The 24,026-nt window shown below is 39.4% G+C and overlaps 1 protein-coding gene across 9 annotated transcripts in view; it reads left to right on the forward strand.

Moving 5' to 3' along the window:
* USP48 (ubiquitin specific peptidase 48) overlaps positions 1–24,026 on the forward strand; it is an 84,480-nt gene that overhangs the window by 20,406 nt on the left and 40,048 nt on the right. For 6 of the 9 annotated variants that reach the window (XM_038531695.1, XM_038531698.1, XM_038531694.1 and 3 more), the window contains exons 2-9: positions 7,241–7,361; positions 8,557–8,713; positions 12,568–12,695; positions 13,629–13,753; positions 14,238–14,346; positions 16,414–16,547; positions 17,208–17,290; positions 21,138–21,317. In XM_038531695.1, coding sequence (XP_038387623.1) covers positions 7,241–7,361; positions 8,557–8,713; positions 12,568–12,695; positions 13,629–13,753; positions 14,238–14,346; positions 16,414–16,547; positions 17,208–17,290; positions 21,138–21,317 — 1,037 coding nt within the window. Of the gene's footprint in view, positions 1–7,240; positions 7,362–8,554; positions 8,714–12,567; positions 12,696–13,628; positions 13,754–14,237; positions 14,347–16,413; positions 16,548–17,207; positions 17,291–21,137; positions 21,318–24,026 lie in introns of those variants that run through there. The other 3 variants (XM_038531700.1, XM_038531701.1, XM_038531702.1) reach the window with 2 other exon arrangements.

Genomic DNA, 24,026 nt, shown 5'->3' on the forward strand with positions numbered 1-24,026 from the left:
GGTGGCTCAGTGGTTGAGCATCTGCCTTCAGCTCAGGTCGTGATCCCAGGGTCCTGGGATTGAGTTCCATATCAGGCTCCCTGCAGGAAGTCTGCTGTCCCCCTGCCTATGTCTCCCTCTCTATCTCTCATTAATAAGTAAATAAAACTTAAAATCACTCCCTCTTTCGAAAAATCAGTCATAATAGAGTTCTAAATCAATAGGATAGAAAGTTGTCTTGAGCAAGGTCATATGTCTCAAAGTATTGCTTGAAAAGAGTTTTATTTTTTTTAAAGATTTTATTTATTCACAAGAGCGACACAGAGAGGCAGAGACCTAGGCAGAGGGAGAAGCAGGCTCCCTGCAGGGAGCCCAACGTGAGACTCGATCCCCTGGGACTCCAGGAACACGCCCTGGGCTGAAGATGGCGCTAAACCACTCAGCCACTGCTGAGTCACTCTTCAAACCACTGCCCTTGAAGAGTTTTAGTGGCTGCATAGTATTCCATCATGACTGTACCGCTGTGCCATGGTTGAACATTGTCCCTGTGGTTGCTCAGGTAGCTTATTTCTAAACCAGCCATTTTCTCTTATAGAAAATACAGATGACTTTCCTGTGTTTGGGCAGATAGCTTATTTAGTGATGATTACCTTTGAAAGTATTTGTTTATCTATGTTGGCTTAGGATATGTTCTTTAAAATGGTGGTTCTAGGTCAAAGGACGTGAAGACCACTATTTTTTTTATAGTATTATATGTATACTCAAATCGTTTTTCAGAAAACTTGTGCTGCTTAAGCAAAGCTTCGGTATAGACAGATCTTCCCTCAAAGCAGGAAAGTTGGCATGCCTGGGGCATCTGTGTGAAACAATGTCCTAAGAGCTAAGAAACTAAGAGATGATGAGGAAAAGCAAAGGAATAGCTCTTTAAATGGGCTGGGAGCTCTACCGCTTGCATTCAAATAATGGTTTTTCTTTCAACTGCATAGCAACTATGAAATGTTATGAATTTTTGTCCATTGTGTTGTGAGATAACTCTTAAATGGCAGATCCTTGGAGATCTGTCAGAACAGCTCAAACTTCATGCCACTCTTTTAAAAAAGATTTATTTTTGAGAGAGCACATATCCCCTCCTCCCCCAGTCACACACACAAGGGGCAGGCAGAGGGAGAAGCCAGCTCCCCACTGAGCAGGGAGCATGATCACGACCTGAGCAGCCAAAGGCAGCCACTTATGAACTGAGCCATCCCACACGCCCTCAAACTTCATCTCTTAGCTGTGGTTAATACTGAAGGAACGTAGTGGTTTGTACCTTAGATATGTAGTCTGTTTTCCAATCCTTTAGCTAAATAGTTTTTGATTTGTGGAAAATTGTTTCCTTTCTTTACAGTTTTGGGCATTACTGCAAACCCCCCCCCCCCCCTTTTTAGATTTTATTTATTTATTTGAGAAAGAGCAAGCGCGAGTGACAGGAGGGGCAGAGGGAGAAGCAGGCTCCCCTCTGAGCAGGGAGCCCAACTTAGGGCTTGATACCAGGCCCCAGGGATCATGATCTATCTGAGTCAAAGGCAGACGTTTGAAAGACTGAGCCACCCAATTGTCCCTTTCTTTCCCTTCTTCCCCCCACCATCTAAGGGGTCCTCAAAGTATTGATTTCCTCTCATAAACTTGAGGTTTCTTGCATTCTCATTGCCATTAATCTAGTTTAGGACATTATCCTCCACTAGGATTGCTGCCAAGGTGTTTTGCTGGCCTAAAATCACGCAAGTCCTGTCACAGCTGCTTAGCATGTCATACCAAACATTTTGGAACCTATCCCTTGTCTACCACTTTAGCCACTTGGTGTTCTTCTATCACATGCTTCTGGAAAAAGTATCTGTTGGGATTCATCATTCTGTTTAATTGCCAGAGTGGTGGTGTGTATTCTGTGGATATATGGCCAGGAATAGAATTATTGAAACAATATATTGGTGTCATTTAATATTTTGAGACATTTTCTCAAGTTTTTCCAAAAGGGTTGTTTGCACTTCCTGTAGTTGGTGAGTGCACAGTGGCTCTCACTTTATCTTGGCTCATCATTGGAAAGTTTTTGCTGATTGTGTAAGAGAAAACCTCCTTCATGACTTTTAACCTTGCATTTCTTTGGATCTGAGTGTTTTCTTCCTCTGTTTGTTAACTAGTCTAAGAAAGTTCAGAGGAAGAGAGCAACCATTTTTAAGAATTAGGTCTGGGATCCCTGGGTGGCGCAGCGGTTTAGCGCCTGCCTTTGGCCCAGGGCGCGATCCTGGAGACCCGGGATCGAATCCCACGTCGGGCTCCCGGTGCATGGAGCCTGCTTCTCCCTCTGCCTGTGTCTCTGCCTCTCTCTCTCTCTCTGTGTGTGACTGTCATAAAAAAATAAAAAAAAATAAAAAAAAAAGAATTAGGTCTGACAGAGACTGACGTGGTTTTTGGAGCATTAACCGGAAAAGCTTTAGTTCATGTTTGTTACTCTGAGACACAGGTGAGAGAACTTGAAACCAGCATAGCTGAAAGGAAAGTAGCTTAGTTAAGAGATCTAGAGAGGTTTTTTGTGATTTTTGTTTTCAATTCAGGAAAGTTTGGACAAATAAGTCATGGTAAGGCAGGGATCTAGGTGGGCCAAGGAGAGTTTCATGAACTTCCTTCTGTTTCTGCTTCTCAAGCAAATCAGCATGTTGATTCCTTCTTACACAGTCAAGTTTTCCAAGTCCCACACCATCCAGAGGTGTCTGCTGCCACCTGAGAGGGACCATTGTTGTTTTTCTTGCATCCCTCACTTCCCATTTGGAATATCTTATGAGATTTTTGTTTGTTTTGGTGATGGATTGGAGCTGCATTTTAGCTCTTGCTAGTGTAGCCAGGACACGGGTGCAAGAGCACCTGGCTGCAGGGATCCCAGACAGACCAGGTTTGGCCATTCGCCACCGACAATCCAAAGGCAGAGACAGTAATGGTAAAACGAGAAAGGAATTTAACTGAGGCCAACACTGGGAAGTCAGGGGACTAGCAACTCAAAAAATTCTCTCAAGTACCAAAAATACTCCCCAATTTCTGTAAGGAAGATAAGAGGCAAAGATTGGTGGGTACCTGCAGTGGGGGTGAGATTTTATTGCTTAGAGAGGGGCTGTGGTTCCCATCAGGGGATGCTTTTCCTATAAGATCATTTACCCGAGTTAAAGAGATAGATGGAAAGAAGAATTTTATCAATTAGAAATTTCAAGGTCAAAATGAAGGTAGTTGAAGTCCTCTTGCCAGAACCACAGGACACGAGGAAGTTTGTTCTCCTAGGAGGCCACTATAGGGAAGAGGTAGATGAATGTAGAAACTTAGCGCATACAATAATACAGCAGTAGGCATCTGCCACATAAAATAAGCTATTTTTTCTTTGGTCTCTAGACCCAGTGTGGGGCTCAAACTCAGAGCGTGAGGTTGAGTCACACTCTCTACTGACTGAGCTAGCCAGGCGACCCTAGAAACCTGTTCTTAAGCCAACCGATGTAGAAGTGTAAATCAGATGGAAGAGTAGGAGAGAGCCAGAGAAGAGCCAGGTTGACTGCTTGCTCTTACTTGGTTTTTGTGATTCGTTCTATGTTCCCCCTGTAGGCAGGAGGGATTTCTGAGAAGACCTGTGGCGAGTGGGTAGAGGATACAGTTAGTTATAAGGTTGTAGAAGTTTCTGTTACAAAGAATCTTAGTGGCATCACTGTCTAGTTTAAATCAGGGACACTTATGATCTTGAAAAGAGTTAACCTGATTTCTAAGTCAGCGGAAGCACATCCTGCTTTCTTTGGCCAAGCAGGTAACATAAATGAGTCAAATTGGCTGGGGTATTTACACAGTAAATAGGTGAATCTTTCCAGGCAAATGTATACCTGTCTTAGATCGTAAAACGCTCAGCCTTCTTGATTTCTTTCTACACAGGCTGATAGAAGTAAGTGCAGAAATTTTTTCAGTGTGAGAAAATTGATAAAAACATGATGAAAAATGATACTTGACACCCGTGGCCTACTCCTCCTGTGGATAAAATGAAGTTTGCAGTATTGGAGTCTGATGAATGGGAGAGGTTTTCTTCTGTAGGAGGAGTCTAGTCTTCTGTAATGGTATTCTGTTCTGCTTCTTAGGTTGGCTTGGGAGTAATAGCTTGTAATTAGAAATGTTTTTACAATTTATACTTCTTAAATAGATTCTCTACTTCTCTAAAAAAGACAACAAACAAACAATACTGGGCTCATGTGCAAAAGGCATAGCCACTATTTGGAAAGCTTTAATCCATTAGCTTAACTGCTTTTGTTGCAAAGCACTGCCACTGGTTTTTTTAGTTCTTATCTGAAAGTGTGGCCCTGGAGACCCATAAGACATGGGGCTGGTGCTTTTTCACTGCTTCATCTCATCTACGTGGTGATGGTGTTCTAGGTATTTGAACACTTAATTCAGTAATAACTAGCCAGCAATTAATTTAAGATGTGTACAAATAATGCCAGCACTCTAGAGCCAAATGATACAAATTGCTTTCAACTTCTCCCATCTATTTTGAAAGTCTTTTCAAAGTTAAACCCTATTTTCTGGAATTCTTAGGCCACAGCTGGAGCCAACTTTGGACCAAGTTGAATGTTCAAGATTTTGGGGTGGGGACAAAGAAAGACTACTTTTTTTTTTTTTATAAGTTCAGAATCACCAGAGCGAGAGAAGGAATGAATTTTTAGCCTGGAAGCACAAAATGTTTCTGGAGACAAATTGAGGTGTTTTTAAAAATTATTTAAGTAAACTGCCCAACATGGGGCTCAAACTCAATACTCCAAGATCAAGCATGATGAGCTCCTCCTCCTGAGCCAGCCAGGCATCCCAGGAGAGCCTACTTTCATGTTTCTCTTTTGCTGCTGGGAATAGGAGACTAAAATCCAAATGGTTGCATAAGAACCATCTTCTGAGAATGTGTCTGTTGAAGTCACAGGAGAGTGCCTGTGTGTTATTGTGATGGATGACAAATGGTGGTTTTCTGATTTACTTCTAATTTGTGAATTGACTTTCTATAAGGAGGGAATTTTCCCATCCCATGTCCATCCGTTTCACTATGGATTCCTATTTTATTCAGTAGATCAGGATTCTATCATTAATGTTTCTTGTTTCAGATTTTGCCACATGGAATTTCCTTCAAGTTATCCTTTTAACATGCCACCCCCCCAATCATTCTTTGAGTACATCCTTATTTGGGGGGCATACCAAGATGTTCCAGGCTCATCCTGTACTCTATCCAGCCTCAGAACCACGGTTTCTCCAAGGAGTCATGGATTCTTTGGGGAATACTTAGAAATCAAGACCTGGTTGCTAGGAGTGCTCATGTTAATGCTCGTAGTCTCTTAGCTGAACCATCTCGTTGGCCTGCCCAATTAAATTTAATTTTAGACAACATGTATTATTTGGTAAATATATCTTTTTTTCTGAAATTCAAGTAACTAGTGTTCTGTGGTTTATCTGCCTACAAGTTTAGACTTAGGTCTTTTATTCCTGATCCAGTACTGTAGGCTTCTTTTTCTTCCATTATTATTATTATTTTTTAATTTTGTACTTATTTATGATAGTCACACACAGAGAGAGAGGCAGAGACACAGGCAGAGGGAGAAGCAGGCTCCATGCACCGGGAGCCCGACGTGGGATTTGATCCCGGCTCTCCAGGATCGCGCCCTGGGCCAAAGGCAGGCGCTAAACCGCTGCGCCACCCAGGGATCCCCTTCTTCCATTATTTGTAACTCCCCAAGTCTACGTTTCCTTTATCCCCCATATATTTACTTATTTGTTTAAATATAGAATATACAGAAAGAAATTTTTTAGAATTGTTCAATTCTAAGGGAGAAGAAATGTGTGGGAAATGTCAGAAAGGGAGACAGAACATAAAGACTCCTAACTCTGGGAAATGAACTAGGGGTGGTGGAAGGGGAGGAGGGCGGGGGTGGGGGTGAATGGGTGACGGGCACTGAGGGGGCAATTGACAGGATGAGCACTGGGTGTTATTCTGTATGTTGGTAAATTGAACACCAATAAAAAATAAATTTATTATAAAAAAAAGAATTGTTCAATTCTCAGTGAAAAGGAAATTAAGACTTGCTATTCCTTTTATCTTTTGCCTGAGGACACTTCTGAATGAGCTTGCTAATTAATGACTGAGATCTGGTTGTTAGTTCCTCATCCCCCTTCCCTTCATTGGGATATGTTATTTAATTGAAATGTGTTTGTTGGGCAGCCCCGGTGGCGCCACCTCCACCTTCAGCCCAAAGGTGTGACCCTGGATTCCCAGGATGAGTCCCTCCTTGGGCTCCTTGCATGGAGCCTGCTTCTCCCTCTGCCTGTGTCTCTGCCCCCCGCCAATCCTCTCTGTCTCTCTGAATAAATAAAATCTTTAAAAAAATGTGTTGGTTTTGGGCTTAGGGTCCCCAAAGTGTGTGTGTGTGTGTGTGTGTGACATTCACACAGGCCCTCCCACCCCCATTCAGCGGTGTATGGAATGGTATATTCAGGAAAGTGTCACACACCCCTCCAGTTTTTATGTAAACCCACTCGTGTTCTGAAAGTAACCACTTTTAGTCTCTGGGTAACCCTTTTGCTTTCTTTCTCTTCATATGAGCAGATACATTCATATATTCTTATCCCCCATCTTTCTTATACCAGAAATCGCCTACTAAAAAAAAAAAAAAGAAAAGAAAAGAAATTGCCTACTATACTGTTTTGCACACTGCTTTCTTCTGATACATCCTGGAAACAACTCCAGAGGTTTGTCATGTGGTTTTCACCTTAGACTTGCATAGTACTCCATTGTGCCGAGAGATAACCATGTCTGCTGTGGGGTCATTTGGCTTTCCAGTTGTTGACAAACAGTGCTGTAATAAATATCTGAGACATTATTTATACATAGGTTTGAACTTTTAGCGGTGTATCTTCAGGGTGAATTCTGAAAGGAATTGCTAAGTGAAAAGGTATGTGTTAGTTTTGTTACAGATTACAAAATTCCTGTCCCTAAAAGTCCCACCAGTTTGTATTCCCTCAGGAGTAAATGAGTTCTGTTTCCTGACAGCTGCACAAATTGAGCGTGGTGTTATACCTTTTACCTTGTCAGTTCTCTTAATTTTATACATACATGAGAAATAGATGAAATTTGGTATATCATTACAGCTTTAATCTGCATGTTTCTTATGGAACTAAGACATTTCTTAATCTATCAATTTTTTTTTTTTTTTTTTTTTTTTTGTAGACGAAACTGCAAAGGAAATCCGAATTGCTTGGTAGGGATTGGTGAGCATATTTGGTTAGGAGAAATAGATGAGAATAGTTTTCATAACATTGATGATCCCAACTGTGAGAGGAGAAAAAAGGTAAGCCATCCTTTTAAAAGTGATTACTATGTGGTATTCCTCTGGGGTTTTGCTGTTTTATTTTGCGTCTGTCATCAGAAACTATTACTGATTTGGAGGATCCTATGCAGTTTGAGGATAAGGAATAGAACTTAAATTGCTTGCATTGGAACGGTTTTTTTGTTTTATAGTTGGAACAGTTTTTAATGGTAATGCTTTAAAACAGGGATCATGTAATCCAGCAAGCCTTCAATTGATAGTTGTAGTTTATTTTTTTTTTAAGATTTTATTTATTCTGAGAATACACAGAGAGGAGAGAGAGAAGCAGAGACACAGGCAGAGGGAGAAGCAGGCGCCATGCAAGGAGCCTGACGTGGGACTCGATTCCGGGTCTCCAGGATCCCTGGGCTGAAGGTGGCGCTAAACCACTTTAGCCACTCGGGCTGCCCGATAGTTGTAGTTTAAATGCTGATTTTATGTTTGCTTTCATACTGCATGGTTTATTTTGAACTCATTTTTAAAAATCTCTTTAAAGGAAGTGATAAATCAAGGAAACAAGCTCCCATGATACTACTTTGGTGTCCTAGGCTTGTATTTTTATATACATGTTGTGTGTGTGTGTGTGTGTGTGTGTGTGTGTTTGTGTATACACACACATACATACATTTAACAAAACATATGTGTATATATATATATACATTTTAACAAAATATTTAGCAAAACATATTGTTTTGCCTTTTTAAAAGTACACATTAATATTGTATAACCAAAAAGCCTGGTGTCTAATATTGTCTAACGAAGTAGCTACATTGATATTTTGTGCATTAAAATGAATGATTCTAAGTTCAAGAATCCTCAGTCGTTAGAACAAGTTGCAACCAATTCCCCATGCTCTATTCCTTCCTGATCTATGGGATAAAAAGGAACTTTTGTGGAAGTTTTACTATGTCATTCTCCTTGATTTTAGGACTATTGCAAATGAAAACCCTATGTACACATGTTTGGAACAGATTTGTCATTGAGCCCACCATTTTAGTTTTAGCTATAAGAGGCCAGAGAAGACTAGAAGATTGGAGATGAGCTGTCCTAAGACTTTTCCACTCCTGTAGCCAACCCAGATGGGTATTGCGTAGAATTATGTTCTACACGTGGCCTTTTATAATTTTTTGTGTAAAAGGAAATTGATCTTGTAATTGTAAATTTTGTATTTTTGTAGAACTCATTTGTGGGCCTCACTAACCTTGGCGCTACTTGTTATGTCAACACATTTCTTCAAGTGTGGTTCCTCAATTTGGAGCTTCGGCAGGCACTATACTTATGTCCAAGTACCTGTAGCGACTACATGATGGGAGATGGTATCCAGGAAGAGAAAGGTTAGTGGGGTGGATGTGGTGCGGGCTCACTTCACAGCATATTGCCAGCTAGAACACTCTGCAAATGCAGGAAACAAACTTCTGAATGCTCAGTATGTGCCAGACATGATGATAGGTGTTTCATAAACATTGTAAGAATTCAAAATAGTTCCCCCCCCCCTTTTTTAAAATTTTTATTTATTTATGATAGACACACAGAAAGAGAGAGAGAGAGAGGCAAAGACATAGGCAGAGGGAGAAGCAGGCTCCATGCACCGGGAGCCCGATGTGGGATTCGATCCCGGGTCTCCAGGATCGCGCCCTGGGCCAAAGGCAGGCGCTAAACCGCTGCGCCACCCAGGGATCCCAGTTTCCCCTTTTTCTATAAATTATTTATGCACTGAAATGGTTCATATTCAATTGAAGGAAATACATTTGATTATTATGTAATTTATCACTACAGTGTCTCTATGTAATGTGTTGTGATTGTAGTCCATTTAATTTATAGTGATTTATTAAAAACCAGTCAATAAAGCAGAAGAGTTTGAGAGACTTAATACTTCATTGTGACCACAGACTTTTGTCTTGATACCCAAATATGCTGGCTACATTGATAGCCTCTATAAATTCACTAACCTTGGCAAAAATCAATCACCAATAGCAAAGGCACTCATTGCAAATTTAGAGTTGTTGTTTTTTTTTTTTAAAGATTTTATTTATTCGAGAGAGAGAGAGAGAGAGAGAGAGGCAGAGACACAAGAGGAGAGAGAAGCAGGCTCCATGCAGGGAGCCCGACGTGGGACTCAATCCCAGGTCTCCAGGATTACGCCCTCGGCTGAAGGCAGATGCTGTCTGCTGAGCAAACCAGGGATCCCAGAGTTTTTGTTTTTAGATAGAATCAATTTCAAACTGTTTCTAATGGAATTACTTAGTTTATTTCACATACAGTATGTGGATTAGTATTCCTGAAAGATACTATCTATTTAGAGATTCTCTTTGAAGTGGAACTTTCCTGGAACAAATCAGATCTTATCTTTTTTCAAAACGGGATTGAAGGCAACAAATGTCTGAAATTATGTAGGTCTGAGAGCTCTAAGTTGGGAGCTTTGACTCTTGCTCCCATCTATAAATCCTGTATTTGAGAAAGAAAAGATAGAGGACTCATAAGCCCCACATCTTCTGGTAGCCCCATAGACAAGGGTAATGTGTTAGAGTTTTGGTCCTTGTTAATAGTGACCTTTGCTTCAAAAACACTGTGTTTACGGGCAGCTGGCATAGAGCATGTGAATATTCATCTCGGTTAGAGACCCATGTTGGGTGTGGAGCCTATTTAAATAAAAAGCAAACACAGGACTTAAAGTTTTTTCCCACCTCCCCATAAAATTATTTCCCCCAAACATTATTTTTATAGTTTTGAATATTTAAATCTAGATTTAAAGATGAAGGTAACATTGTGTGTAAAGGATGATTAATGTAAAATTGATCCTTTTTGATGTTTAGCATTATTTTGCTAAAATATAAATTTACCAGGGATATGACAGCTACATAACAAGTGAAAACTAAATTTCTGTTTTATAAAATGATGTGTCATGGCCTTTTGGGTATTGTGGCTTTAACATAATCTTGAAAAATCTCTCTTTTTTTAATTTCTAAGTGCATGGATTTTTAATATTTCACCAAAATTGTTCCCTCACTTCATTCTGAGTGCACATTTCTACTACTATTTTAATAGACACAGTGCAGTAGAGTGCAAAGGCTTTGTGTTGGATAATGATGGAATCTGGGTTCTGCTCACAGCTCAGTCACTCCCTTATTTTATACATGCGAAAGCCAGGGGCACTTGGGTGGTACAGTCGGTTAAGATTCTGACTCTTGGTTTTGACTCAGGTTGTGATCTTGGTCATTAGAACAAGCCCCACATCAGGTTCTATGCAGAGTGTGAAATCAGCTTGAGATTCCCCCACCCCCACCCCCACGCTCATACTTATGCTTTCTTCCTCTCTCTCATTTTAAAATAAGTAAATCTTTAAAAAATAAAGGAAAGCCAGCAGAGGAGTAGTTATTATTATTAATATTATTATTATAATTTTAAGAGCATGAGAATGGAGAAGTGCAGAGGGAGAGAGAAACTCAAGTAGACTCCACACTAAGTGCCAAACCAGTCACAGGGTTTGATCTGACAACATTGAGATCATTATCTGAGCCAAAATCAAGAGTTGCACCCTCAACCACCTAAGCCACTCAGGTGCCCCAGAGGCGTTGTTATTTTGGAGTTATAAGTATGGAGTGTCTAACCTGTGATATAAGAGACTTGCAGTAGAGATAAATTTACTTGAATTGATTGAGGGTCCACAAAACCTTAGTACCCTAGGAAGTAATATTTTTACATTTATTTTATAAACGAAATGTTGACTTCCTGAAAGTCACAGTTGTTAGTAAAGAAATAAACTATTCAGTGTCCAAATAGGAGACAGAAACAACACAATAGGTTTGAACATAAAGAACAAGGAATTACTATTTTATATATATGTATCTAAAGTTTTTAAAATTATTGTTAAGTAGTCTCTACAGCAGTGTGGGGCTTGACTCCCAAGATGGAGTCATATGCTGTTCTGACTGAGCCAGCCAGGTGCCCTGGATTAATATTTTTATAGCATACAGGTAGACTTTTTATTAATTTTTAAAAAACATTTATTACTTGAAGATTTCTTTGTAAGGAATCTTATTGAAGTATAGTTTGACAAAATACATTTAGGGTGTACTGCATAGTGGTTTGATAATTATATACAAGGTGCTCACCAAGAATACAGAATTATTAATAAATAATAAATATTAAATAATAATTATCTAAATATTAGAGTAATGGAGGATTGGTTAGTGAGAATTAAAGAGGAATTGAAGAAAACAAGAATAGGAGATACAGGGAGCAGCTGCTACCTCCAGGGCAAAAGAACAAACACCCAAGGAGGAGTCTCACTCCCCATTGCGCAAGTCTGAAATGACTTCTGAAGAATGCCCTGCACAGGCTCACTTGATGGCTGAAAAGGTCCTGGGCTGTTTCCTCAGTGGGGAACCCTCCTTGAAAGTGTGTACAGGGAAATCCTAGGTGTCAGAACCAGGCATCATAGTAAGTGACCTCAGAGGGTCCCTGCGGGGTCATTCACATAGTGGTCATTTGAGAGAACGTGCTGCACAAAAGACCACTTACCACCGTGCCACCAGAGGAGGTGCTGGAGGAAGTTGCTAGACGCTGTTGGCTGCCCAGGCCTGGTGGGGCATGCACAACTGAGCCCTCCAGTGCCCTCTGCTGACACGACTGAATGTTGCACAGGCTGGTGAAAGAGAGGTGGGCCTTAGCTGATGGATGTTATCAAAGAGCAGGCAATGCAGTGTGGTGACTGACACAGAAGATAATGCTCAAGTCCTTTGGGGCTCTTGAGATGCACATTTCTTATTTACAGTACCTTGCCCTGACCCACTAAAACTTGGCACTCTAAAATACTAGGAGCTTAAAATTATTCATTCAAGTTTGAATCGTATCACTGGCTTAATGTGTGGCAAGTTCACATTAGTGAGATTAAAGTATTTGGCCATCTTATGTAAATGGTAAATATAGCCTGCGGTTTTTATATTGCACTCAACATTTCAGTGTGATTTGACCCTAGAAAACTAGTCCTGGTTGCTGTTGTACATATAACTCTTGCCTCTAGGGGATGTATATGGAGAGTCATGGCGTCATTACTTCCGAAACAAATGTGATTACTAATTTGTTTCTATTAAAGTCTTTAAAAATAAGGTGTTTAATATTCTGTGAAGAAATACATATTTTAAATAAAAGTAGCAGTTTTTTAAAAACAACATGTATTTTCCAATAGATTATGAGCCTCAGACAATTTGTGAGCATCTCCAGTACTTGTTTGCCTTGTTGCAAAACAGTAATAGGCGGTACATTGATCCATCAGGATTTGTTAAAGCCTTGGGCTTGGACACAGGGCAACAGCAGGTAAGAACTTTTAAATTTTATTTATTTATTTATTTATTTATTTTTTTTTTTAAGTTTCCTTATCTTTTTTTTTTTTTTTTTTTTTTTTTTTAATTTATTATGATAGTCACAGAGAGAGAGAGAGGCAGAGACACAGGCAGAGGGAGAAGCAGGCTCCATGCAGCGGGAGCCCGACGTGGGATTCGATCCTGGGTCTTCAGGATCGCGCCCTGGGCCAAAGGCAGGCGCTAAACCGCTGCGCCACCCAGGGATCCCTTATTTATTTTTTTTAAAGACTCTTTAGAGTAAGAGAGCACAAGCAGGGGTGGGGCAGAGGGAAAAGGAGAGAGAGAATCTTCAAGCAGGCTCCCCACTGAGAGCAGAGCCCGATGCAGGGTCCAATCTCAGGATCCTGAGATCATGACCCGAGCCGAAATCAAGAGCTAGATGTTTATCTGACAGCCACCCAGGTACCCCAGACACTAATTTTTTTTTTAATAAGTGGTACCAAAGTGTTCTTTAGAATGTTTGTAGGAGGAAATTAAGTGAAATGCGCCTTTTTTAGAAAAAGATTTTATTTATTCATTAGAGGCACAAAGAGAAAGGCAGAGACACACGCAGAGGGAGAAGCAGGCCTCCAGCAGGGAGCTTGATACAGAACTCGATCCCAGGACACCCAAGATCATGCCCTGAGCTGAAGGCAGACGCTCAACCACTGAGCCACCCAGGTGTCCCATGAATTAGAGCATTTATTTACTGTCCATTTTACATTTTACTTGATCCGATTTCTGAAAATTACATATGTGGGCACAAACTGGTTCAGCATAGCTCTAGTCCTTATCTGAAAATGCTAAGTTCAAAATGGAGAGTTTCTGGAACATTTCACTTACTGCTGTTTGTATCAGAAGTCGAAAAGCAAGGTATTTTTCTTATTAATCCCAACGTGTGTTGTAGGATGCCCAAGAATTTTCAAAGCTGTTTATGTCTTTGTTGGAAGATACTTTGTCTAAACAAAAAAATCCAGATGTGCGGAACATTGTCCAACAGCAGTTCTGTGGAGAATATGCTTACGTAACCGTGTAAGTGTGTTTCAGCTTCCCGAGGTATACTGTATTCTAAGACTGTTGCTCGCCTGCTATCTGATTTTTCAGTTCATGTTACAGCTCTTGTGGGCTGTCATGGGGCCTGTAATATTTATACTAATTCATTTCCATGGGAACATGTAAACAGCTGACGTGGTAAATGTAGTTGAACTCATTCAGATGTTGAGAGCTGTGTGTGGTTGAGCTCTCACCATGTAATTTATGACTGTGTTGCGAGTTCAGAGAAGGAGATTGGAGTCCATGGAATACTGAAGTAAATGTAAAATTCCTCTTGAAATTTTTCTTAATCGTAAGCTACATGCCTCACCAATCACTTTGTTTTTATTTTTAATATGTAGCGTAAATAATTTCCCTGAAAGAAAACCAAGGAAATAAATGCGTCCTTCCATAGTTCTGAAATGTAATACAATGGAACTTGATTGTTTTCCCTTCTTAATTTTATCACTCTGTTTTATTATAGTTGCAATCAATGTGGCAGAGAGTCTAAGCTTTTATCAAAGTTTTATGAACTGGAGTTAAATATCCAAGGCCACAAGCAATTAACAGATTGCATCTCAGAATTTTTGAAGGTATTCAAATTTTGGTGTATGTTGTTTCTGCTCATTATCGTTAAGTACTATTCTGAATGGTTTTGTTATTTAATGGCCAAATTCATCATGTTAGCCTTTTCTACATATGAAGTGTCTATTTCTGTAATGATCTGGAGAAAACTTTGTAAATTTTAAAGTGGTGAAGCAGGCTATGTGTTAAAAACAATTTGGGGCAGTTTCAGTTATGTAAAGTTATGTGTTAAAAACTTGTATAATTAGGGAAAAGAAACTTGTATAATTAGGAGTGGCAGAGGGTTTTAGGAAATGTAAGCTCTACTACTACCAGGTTAATTTGAATTTGATTTCAGGAGAACGTGTGGAATGTGTGTTTGTTTTTTAAAGCACTACTGTGGTCTTCAGATCCTCCACTCCATATTTCTCCTTTCAGTGTATGTAGATGCATGTGGAGGAAGGGGGGTGGCTCCCTTTCTTTCTAAGTTAGAAAAGCTTTTAGGGGGAAGCCTCTTACCAAGTGGGAACAGGCACGTGGCATGATAGATGAGCTTATCCTATAGCTTCCTTTCTTAGCACAGCCGTTAGCCTGCTTTAGTCATTTACTGAATTCAGTCAGCTAGATATTGGTTGAGTGCTTAACTGTGTTCAGCCACTGATTCAGTGGTTAGGGATAACCCTAGTGGTTGAAACAGAAAACTTGCCCTACAACATAGTATTGTGGGGGACCGGGGAAGACAGTACAATACATCTAAGTAAAATATTTAGTGTGTCAAGTATTATAAGTGCCGTGGAAAAAAATAAATCTGGGAATGGGGATGGAGAATGTGGTGGGGTGAGAGTGGGATTGGTTGCAGTTAGAAATAAAATGACTGAAAGTGAAGGAGTGAGCCTTGTAGGAAATGGAAGTACAGCTGCTCCAGACAAGAATGTGCCTGGTGGTTTGAGGAGCAGCAGGATCTGTGTAGCTGAAGTGAATAAGCAAGGGGAGACAGATGTTGTGGAGGTAACCAAAGAGCATATCAGATGGAGCCTGGTGGGCTTTTGCTAGAGGCTTGACTTCGAGTGCAGTGAAATGCCATCAGGGAATGGTAAGCATAGGAGACTTATGGTCTGCCTGTAGGGGAGAACTGAGGGCCTGTCTTGAGAATTGGCTGAAGGTGGGATGGGGCAGACAGAGGAGTTGATGCTGGCTTTGACCAAGGGCTAGATAAGAAGGTGATAAGTAAGTAGTATTCTGATTTTTGATATATTTTCAAAGAACTGATACAGTTTACTGACTGGACCTGGAAGTGAGTCAAGGATTACTAAGCTTTGGCCTGAGTTCTAGGTAGGATGGAATTGCCAAAACTGCTCTGAGAAGGGCTGTGGGAGAAATAGGCCTGGGAGAGGGATTGGGAGTTTGTTTGGGGGTGTGTTACATTTGAGACATGGTTCAGGGGAGTTGGGGCTGGATGAAATCGGGATTGAGAGAGACCAGGACCAAGGATCAAGCCCTCAGACACTGAGAGGCTTAGGGAGGTAGGAGTTGCTGACAAAGGAAGCTGAGGAGGAGGAGGACTGGCCAGCGAGTTAAGAGGAAAAATTTAAAAAGAAACCACCAAGCTATACCACTGAATTTCTCACAATCTTTTAGCTTTACCTCATCAGCATGATTCAGTAATTTTAACTGTGTGATTTTTGTATATATGTAATTTTGTATTCTGGTGGCCATGTGTAATTTCAACCCATTTTTCATTGTCCTTAAGTTATTTTTGTTGCATCAAAGTACATAATGGTCTTTGTTTTTGGTAGAACCTGCTTTATAGTTCTTATAATTCCCAAAGTGGGATTATCAGGGAAAAGTTTTTTCAAAAGTATTTAAAAAAATTCTACATCTTAAGAGGCACATCAATTTTAAATCATTGCATACAAATTAATAATATCACTGCTACGTAGTACCTTTTATCTTACGTATCCTTCATTACTTATAGTGGCTTGATCTTCAACAGGTGGGGGGTCTGTTACTTGAAATTATTCTTTATATCATAGATTAGGATCTTTTTACTAATCTTTCTTCTAATTCTTTTAATATAATGTCTTATTTGTAATCAGGAAGAAAAATTAGAAGGAGACAATCGATACTTTTGTGAAAACTGTCAAAGTAAACAGAATGCAACAAGGAAGATCAGACTCCTTAGCCTTCCCTGTACCTTGAACTTACAGCTGATGCGTTTTGTCTTTGACAGGTAAATATGTTTGAGCAGCAGTATTTGTTCATTTGTTCATTATGGACTAATGTGGACAGATTTTACCATAGATCAAGTAATAGAACACTTTGAGACTAGATTTGGAAATGAAAGTTGTAAGTGGGACTTGTCATTTTGAAATGCCAATATTTCCTGATTTTATCACAAAATTCTTAAGGATGCCACCAATATATTAGTGACTAGAAATTAGTGAAAGAATCCTTGTTTTAATTCTATCAAAAACGGCAAAGGAAAACAAACATAGGTAAGAACTGAATTATCTTCAATGTTTATATAAGAAATAAATTCCTACTTGTTAATCCTCCACCCCTAACCCACCCCTAGGAATAGATTTTTATACTATAATTAAAGGAAATGTTTGCATGAGCACATTACTTAAAGCAAGGTCAATGGCTCTCTTGTGATTAAATTAAAACTTCTGAAAAGTTCGGCATCAACCATTTAAATTCATACTTTTAACCTATTTGCCACCAATTGTCACAGCACTATGTTGACTTCTAATTATACAAGTTTTTGAGTAAGATTGCTGAATGAAACTTACCTAGGTGCCATTGAGTTCATTAAAAATAGCTGATAGAGCTTATGCATTGTTTTATGATTGTTTTATATATAAATGTAATTAGCTTTCTTCTTGGTTAGGCAAACTGGACATAAGAAAAAACTGAATACGTACATCGGCTTCTCAGAAATTTTGGATATGGAGCCTTATGTGGAACATAAAGGTAAAACTTTTACCAGGCAGTGATAATTAAGATGCTCAGAGACTGTAACTTTTGGTCAACCTTTGAATACAGAATAGCAGCTTATAACTATTCTTTGCTAAACTCTGTCTGGGAACAAAGACTTTTTAAGTGAGCTGAGATGTTACTTCCATTTTCTTTTTTTTTTTTTTTTTTTTTGTTACTTCCATTTTCCATGAGTAAGTATACCACAAAGATTAGATGGCTCATCAGTATCTACAAAAGAATATAAAGGGGAGAAGGTACTATACTGTATGAACCCAAAAGTGGTCCCTTAGGTCAGTGCCATATCTGTAATCCCTCATAAAATTAAATCTTTTTGAGCTGCCTCCATGTGTTTTTTTTTAACTTTTTATCAAAAACTTTTGTTGGCATAATTCCAATACTTACACTGTAATTCTTCCCCTCTGTGACCATTGATGAATCCTAGGATGGTGTGACATATTTTCAAGAAGAAATCATTGATTCCCTATTCCTCTTGATGGTCATCAGCTTACCATACAGGGCGGTGCTTAATAGAGAAAAACTTCTGGCCCTTTTGTTTCTCTTGCCCTAATGTGGAAGGACTGCTTCACCTCTTCCTTAGATTCATCTTCCTATTTATTTAATATAGAAATTACATCATAGTTTTTTTGTCTCTCTCCAGAAAAAGCTTCTGGAGGCAACTTAAAATAGACAAAAACCTTAAAAACTGTTGAAAGAAATCGTTGGGGGGCTGCCTGGATGGCTCAGTGGTTGAGCATCTGCCTTTGGCTCTGGTGGTGATCCCGGGGTCCTTGGATTGAGTCCTGTGTCAGGATCTCTGCAGGGAGCCTGCTTCTCCCTCTGCCTATGTTTCTCCCTCCCTCTGTGTCTCATGATTCAAGAAAAAAAAAAATTTTTTTTTAAAAAAGAACAGTCTTTGGGTTGCCTGGGTGGCTCAGCAGTTATGCACTTCCCTTTGGCCCAGGGCGTGATCCTGGAGTCTCAGGTTCAATGCTGAAGTCCCTTTGCTCATCTAATCTTTAAGAACCTGATATATGAAGACCAATCTAATACCACAACACCCCCCAATACTCTTTCTGTTGCTCTGTCCATGGCTAATCAGTTTTCTTTATGGTTTCATGAGGTTGGGGAGATGGAAAGGCTTTTTTTTTTTCTTTACTGGTTCACCTTTACTGTGAAGTAATGGGAGAGGGCTGTGGCAGAAAAAACAGTAGGTAGGTGAGTCTTCGTAAGCCCTAAAATGTGGACTGTGGACCAGCGCACAAGGCGAATGCAGGTGGGCTGTTTATATCGCTATTTTATTCTTTCTAATTAACCTAGAAATTAAAATGGGCACATTTAACTCTGGAGTTAATATCTACATCTAAATTCAGTACATGGGGCACCTGTGTGGCTCAACGGTGACCGTCTGCCTTAGCTCAGGGCATGGTCCCAGAGTACTGGGATCAAGTCCCACATTGGGCTCGCCTGAGAGCCTGCTTTTCCCTCTGCCTATGTCTCTTGCTCTCTGTGTCTGTCTCATGAACAGATAAATAAAATCTTTAAAAAAATAAAAATCAGTACAAGTACTGTGGGGTGCCTGGCAGTCTTGCTTGGAAGACCACATGCACTTTTGATCTGAGGGTTGTGCATTTTAGCCCCACATTGGTTGTAGAGATTACTTAAGTAGGAACTTTAAACAAGGCTCTCAAACCACTGAAAACTCAATCTTCTCCTAACTTATTTTTAATATGTATTTTTAGTTCAGCTCTTAAAAATTAAAGGAGGACTTCTTGTTTGTACTACTGTTGGTGTTCAGTTTTTCAGCATTTTGGGTTTATCCTTCATTCCAATTTGCATTCTAGACCTCCTATCTGCAGTAACTTTTTTTTAAAGATTTTATTTATTTATTCATGACAGACACACAGAGAGAGACAGAGGCAGAGAAACAGGCAGTGGGAGAAGCAGGCTCTGCGCAGGGAGCCCAACATGGGACTCGATCCCAGGTCTCCAGGATTACACTCCGGGCCAAAGGTGGCGTTAAACCTCTGGGCCATCAGGGCTGCCCTGCAGTAACTTATAAATATTGAATTAGAGCTTATAAAATTCTTATTGAAAGGGCTGCTGATGGCAGATTGTTTTCACATGCCACTATCTGAAAGTGTCTGTATTTTGTTCTTGAAAAATTTATTTCCTCTGATGTGGGCAGTTATTTTCATGCAGGACATTAGAGACTTGTTGTCTCTCAGGGCTTCTGTTGCTGGCAAGGAGTTGGTGGCTAAGTCTTTTTTTTTTTTTTTTTAAATTCTTGTGAGCAACACAGAGAGACAGATATAGGCAAAGGTAATACCAGTTTCCCTATGGGGAGCCTGATGCAGGACTCGATCCCACGATCTCAAACTGAGCAGACAGAGCTCAATCACTGAGCCACCCATGTGCCCCCTTAGTCTTTCTTGATGTGTGGCCTGTTTTGTCTGATTTTCTTCCTTTGGGTTTTTGGGGTCTTGCACTGTCACGCTTAGTTATTGGGGTAGGTTTGAAACGTGTTTTTCTTCCTGGGAAGGACAGTAAACAATTCCTTGTCAATTACCTCTTAAAATGTCGTTTCATTCATTTTGTTTGTCTCCTGAAATTCTGCTAGGTGTGGGTTAAGACAGTTCTCCATGTCCCCTGACTCACTCGTTGCTTTCTCGTTTTGTCGCTTTCTCCTTTCTACTTTGTTCAGCTCTATCTTCTACTTTATTGATTCTCCATTCAGGTGTTGACTTTGAGTTGCTTCAGTTTGGTTCTTTATCATATGATTGTCATGTTTTATCCTTTTAATTCTAATTATTTATTTAAACATACTTAAGTGTTCACTTGTCTGTTTTCCAGTAGCTGAGGAGAAAAATCCTTATGCGTTTTGTTCCACTGTCTGTTGGGTAGGCTGCCTCTCAGTTGTAGTGATGCATGTTTTGTGTTGCAGTGTGTGACCGCATGTGTTTGACAGAATTCACCTTCCTTAGAACCGTCACTCATCCCAGGACCACATGTAAATAAACTCTTGTGCACTTTTTAGACTTTGTAGGTAGTGTGAATTGTGGTAGATAGAAACATGAGTCTAGCATCTCAAGAACGTGTAATATTTGGGGTTTTATCTCCCTTCCTCCTCCTCCCCAGTGTCAGCTATAAGGCAGATCATTTTTTCCTGCTATTTCCTGTGCTTGACAGGTTTGTTTTCTCCACATTTCTTGAACTGAGGAACCCTAGTTTCACCCTGGGAGAATCTGGCTAGATTCCTCTCAAACGGACTTCAACCACTCTCTTTGGCCCCATGTGCATGTGCAGAATCATTCTAGATTTCTTAATGTTTTCTCTCCTGATAGTTTCTAGTTATCTATGCCAGTACCTATTTTGACAGCAATTCGCCTTTAATGACGTTCCTCCAGTTTTTCCTAAAACATTTTCTTGTTTTATTCTAGAAACAATAGCTTTTTAGTTTCACTCTCCCATCTGGTTAGTTTGTGTAATTTTGTAACGAGTAAGAGCAGCTGATACTTGCTAAGGATATAGCTGATAGGCAAAGTCTACAACAGAATAGCTTTGTAATCATGACTTGGGTGCCCAGAATGTCAGAGCTTTCCAGCTGTATATTTTAGAGAAGAAACGGAGAGTTAAGGTAGCGAGCTGCTTAAGACAGTGTCGGCTATATTACTGTGTAAAACTAGATTTTTTTTTTTGGTTAAGTGACGTTCTTTTTAAGGTGACAGGCCTTTAATTCTATGAGATGTGTAAACAATTTTAATCATTATAATTCAGACTGAGGATATAAGAAGAAATATTGTTCTGCAAACCATCTTTCACTTTATCCCTTTTTCTTTTCCAGGTGGGTCCTATGTGTATGAACTCAGTGCAGTCCTCATACACAGAGGAGTGAGTGCTTATTCTGGCCACTACATTGCCCATGTGAAAGATCCACAGTCCGGTGAATGGTATAAGTTTAATGACGAAGACATAGAAAAGATGGAAGGGAAGAAATTACAACTAGGGATTGAGGAAGATCTAGGTAAAACCTTTAAGTTGTGAGTGCCCTTTTAAAATATAAATTTTTCTTAATGGAAATCTTGGTACTAAATACTTAGGGCCCAAGATTGTTATGGGTTATCAAGGATATTTGCATTTCTTAATCACATAAAAAACATCTTAAGGAATTTTTCTCCCAGAGATGATTTTTGTAATAGTTCAATGCAGTTTAAAGGCAAATACTCAATTACCAGTTTAATTATGGATGGGATGGGGAGAGGATAGTGGATTTTAGGTGTAAAATGAACAGAGCAGTAGATTTAACATAGTAGGATTTGTAATCCTTTTCTTTGAGTTAGAAAATATACTTTGAGGAAATAATTTAGCAGGAGTCCTTTGCTCTTAGAATAGTGCCTACTCCTCCTTGCTAAGTATCATACCCCATCCCTCAAATGTGAGCAATGTATCTGGGGAGTGTTGAGGTCTACCCTTAGGAGTATTTGAATATCTGTTCTCCATGTTCTTGAGCCAGAGTACCCACTTACTCCCTAAAGAACGAATACGCAAGTAAGAGCTATTTCAGCTGAGCTTCTTTTCACTTTATTACCATGCTTTGATTTTTGGGTAAGGTTTGGACTGTGGGGCCTAAATAAGAGAAAAGGAATGGGAACAGGTATGTGTCTTCTGCCAGTGTTCTTGATGCATCAGAGCTACTTTCCCAAGGTTTCAGGGAGGAGCATGGCCTTTGGAGTTGGCTTTTGATGTGTATAAGGGAACCTTTCCACAGATGTTTAAGTGAGACCGTATTGTAATTTATAGAGAGTTTGTATTTTTAAATCATGATTAGGTGTTTATAGATATTCAGCAATGTTATTTCCTCATTAATAATCAGGTTCTTAGCATTTTCTTATATATATCTTTATTAGACTATTTCTCAGAAGAAAACAGATGTGTCTTTAGGTCTTCTCTACTGAGGTTTACTATAGGATTAAAAGCATTGCTAAGGTGGTCTTATCTTCTACATATAGATAGTCCTAAATTTTAAAACAGTTCAGGAGAAAGAGACTCCCTATCACCCTATCAGGATCCCATTCCATACTTTTAATGGCTCTTATGCTGTATGCAACATACACTATAAGTGTTATCTTTCGTTTTCTTACCAAAAATAGAAAATCCTTGTTCATTAAATTCTGTAAGTCTTTTATTCTTGTATTCTATCATGCACTTTGAATTGTTTTATATTCCATCTTACACAAAGTATTGAACATGTTGGGCTTGTATGGCTCATTCAGTTGAGAGTACAATTCCTGGTTTCAGCTCAGGTAACGATCTCAGGGGTGAGATCAAGCTCCACATGGGACTCTGTTCGGCATGGAGTCTGCCCTTTGCTCCTCCCCCTGCTTGCGCATGCCTGCTTTCTTCATAAAAACTCTTTTAAAAAATATTAAACATGGTAAATCTTAGTACATTTTAGTTTGAAATGCCTGACCTCCTCTTCACTGTACATGCTCATGCATTTTTAAGTCCACGGTAGTCTTCAAACTTTTTACTCCTGTGTTCTCTAAAGAATACTGAACAAATTTGAGTTCCTTGCGTGTGCATACACAAGTGGAGAGTAAGAGAGAATTCTAAGCAAGCTCTGCACTCTACCTGGCTCAGTGTCAGGCTCAACCTTAGAACACTGAGACCATGACCTGAGCTGAAACCAAGAGTCAGATGCTTAGCCATCTGACTGAGCCATCAAGGTTGCCCCTCCTTGCACTTTAAAATCCAATTTTTTTTAAAAATCATAATTTTAGCTACAAATAATGTGATTTCTGACTTAAATAGGAAAACTATTAAAGCATAACTCTTTTTAAGGACATCCAAATGAAATTAGAGTCAGTACCAACTTTTCAGAGACACATAGATGGGTCTTTCTTTAGAGCAGGACATTATTAACTGTTGCCCTTTCTTCCTTGGTAGTATTTCCACTATAACTGACCATATGGGATTTTGTTCTTATGGAATGTACTGAGGATGTCTGTAACCAGAAATCTCTAACTAGTTTTTTTGGATTGAGCTTTTTAAAAAATTTATAAATACCACCACATAATCAACCAATATAAATATGTTAATAGACTTGATTTAAACATAAAGCAAAAAAATTTATTGGAAATATTTCTTCTAATGACACAGCAAAAACCTTTATTTTCTGGGTGAGAGGTTATATCTTTTTTTTGTAAACTGGGCAGATGACTGAGAAAGGCACAAAACATGAGTGGAATCTCACCCTTGAGGCAGATGGATTTTAGAAAAGAACTTATTGAATCGAAGGGGGTCTGGTCCTTGATTTCCCCAGAACTAAGTAGGAACTCCTCTCCTCACAAGTTACTCTGGGATACACAGCACCATTTTGAAGATCACATTCAAGGACAGACTTGACATGGAAACACTTAACATGTCTACTTGCTACTGAATTCATAGATATTAGTGACTGATCTTTATGGTCATTAGCATTTCACTTTATTGAACATGCCATTTTGTTTGGGCAATTAAATCTAAATTTTAAGAATTATTAAATTTTTATTTTAATTCCAGTTGATTGTGTTATTAGTTTCAGGTGCACGATATAGTGATTCACCACTTCCATATGAAACCCAATACTCATCACACCAATGCACTCTTTAATCCTCAACACCCATTTAACCCATCTGCCTCTCTGCTCTATTCTGGGAACCATCAGGTTTATTTCTATAATAATCTGTATTTA

The sequence above is a fragment of the Canis lupus genome, chromosome 2 (assembly GCF_011100685.1).
Source record: "Canis lupus familiaris isolate Mischka breed German Shepherd chromosome 2, alternate assembly UU_Cfam_GSD_1.0, whole genome shotgun sequence".
NCBI lineage: Eukaryota > Metazoa > Chordata > Mammalia > Carnivora > Canidae > Canis > Canis lupus.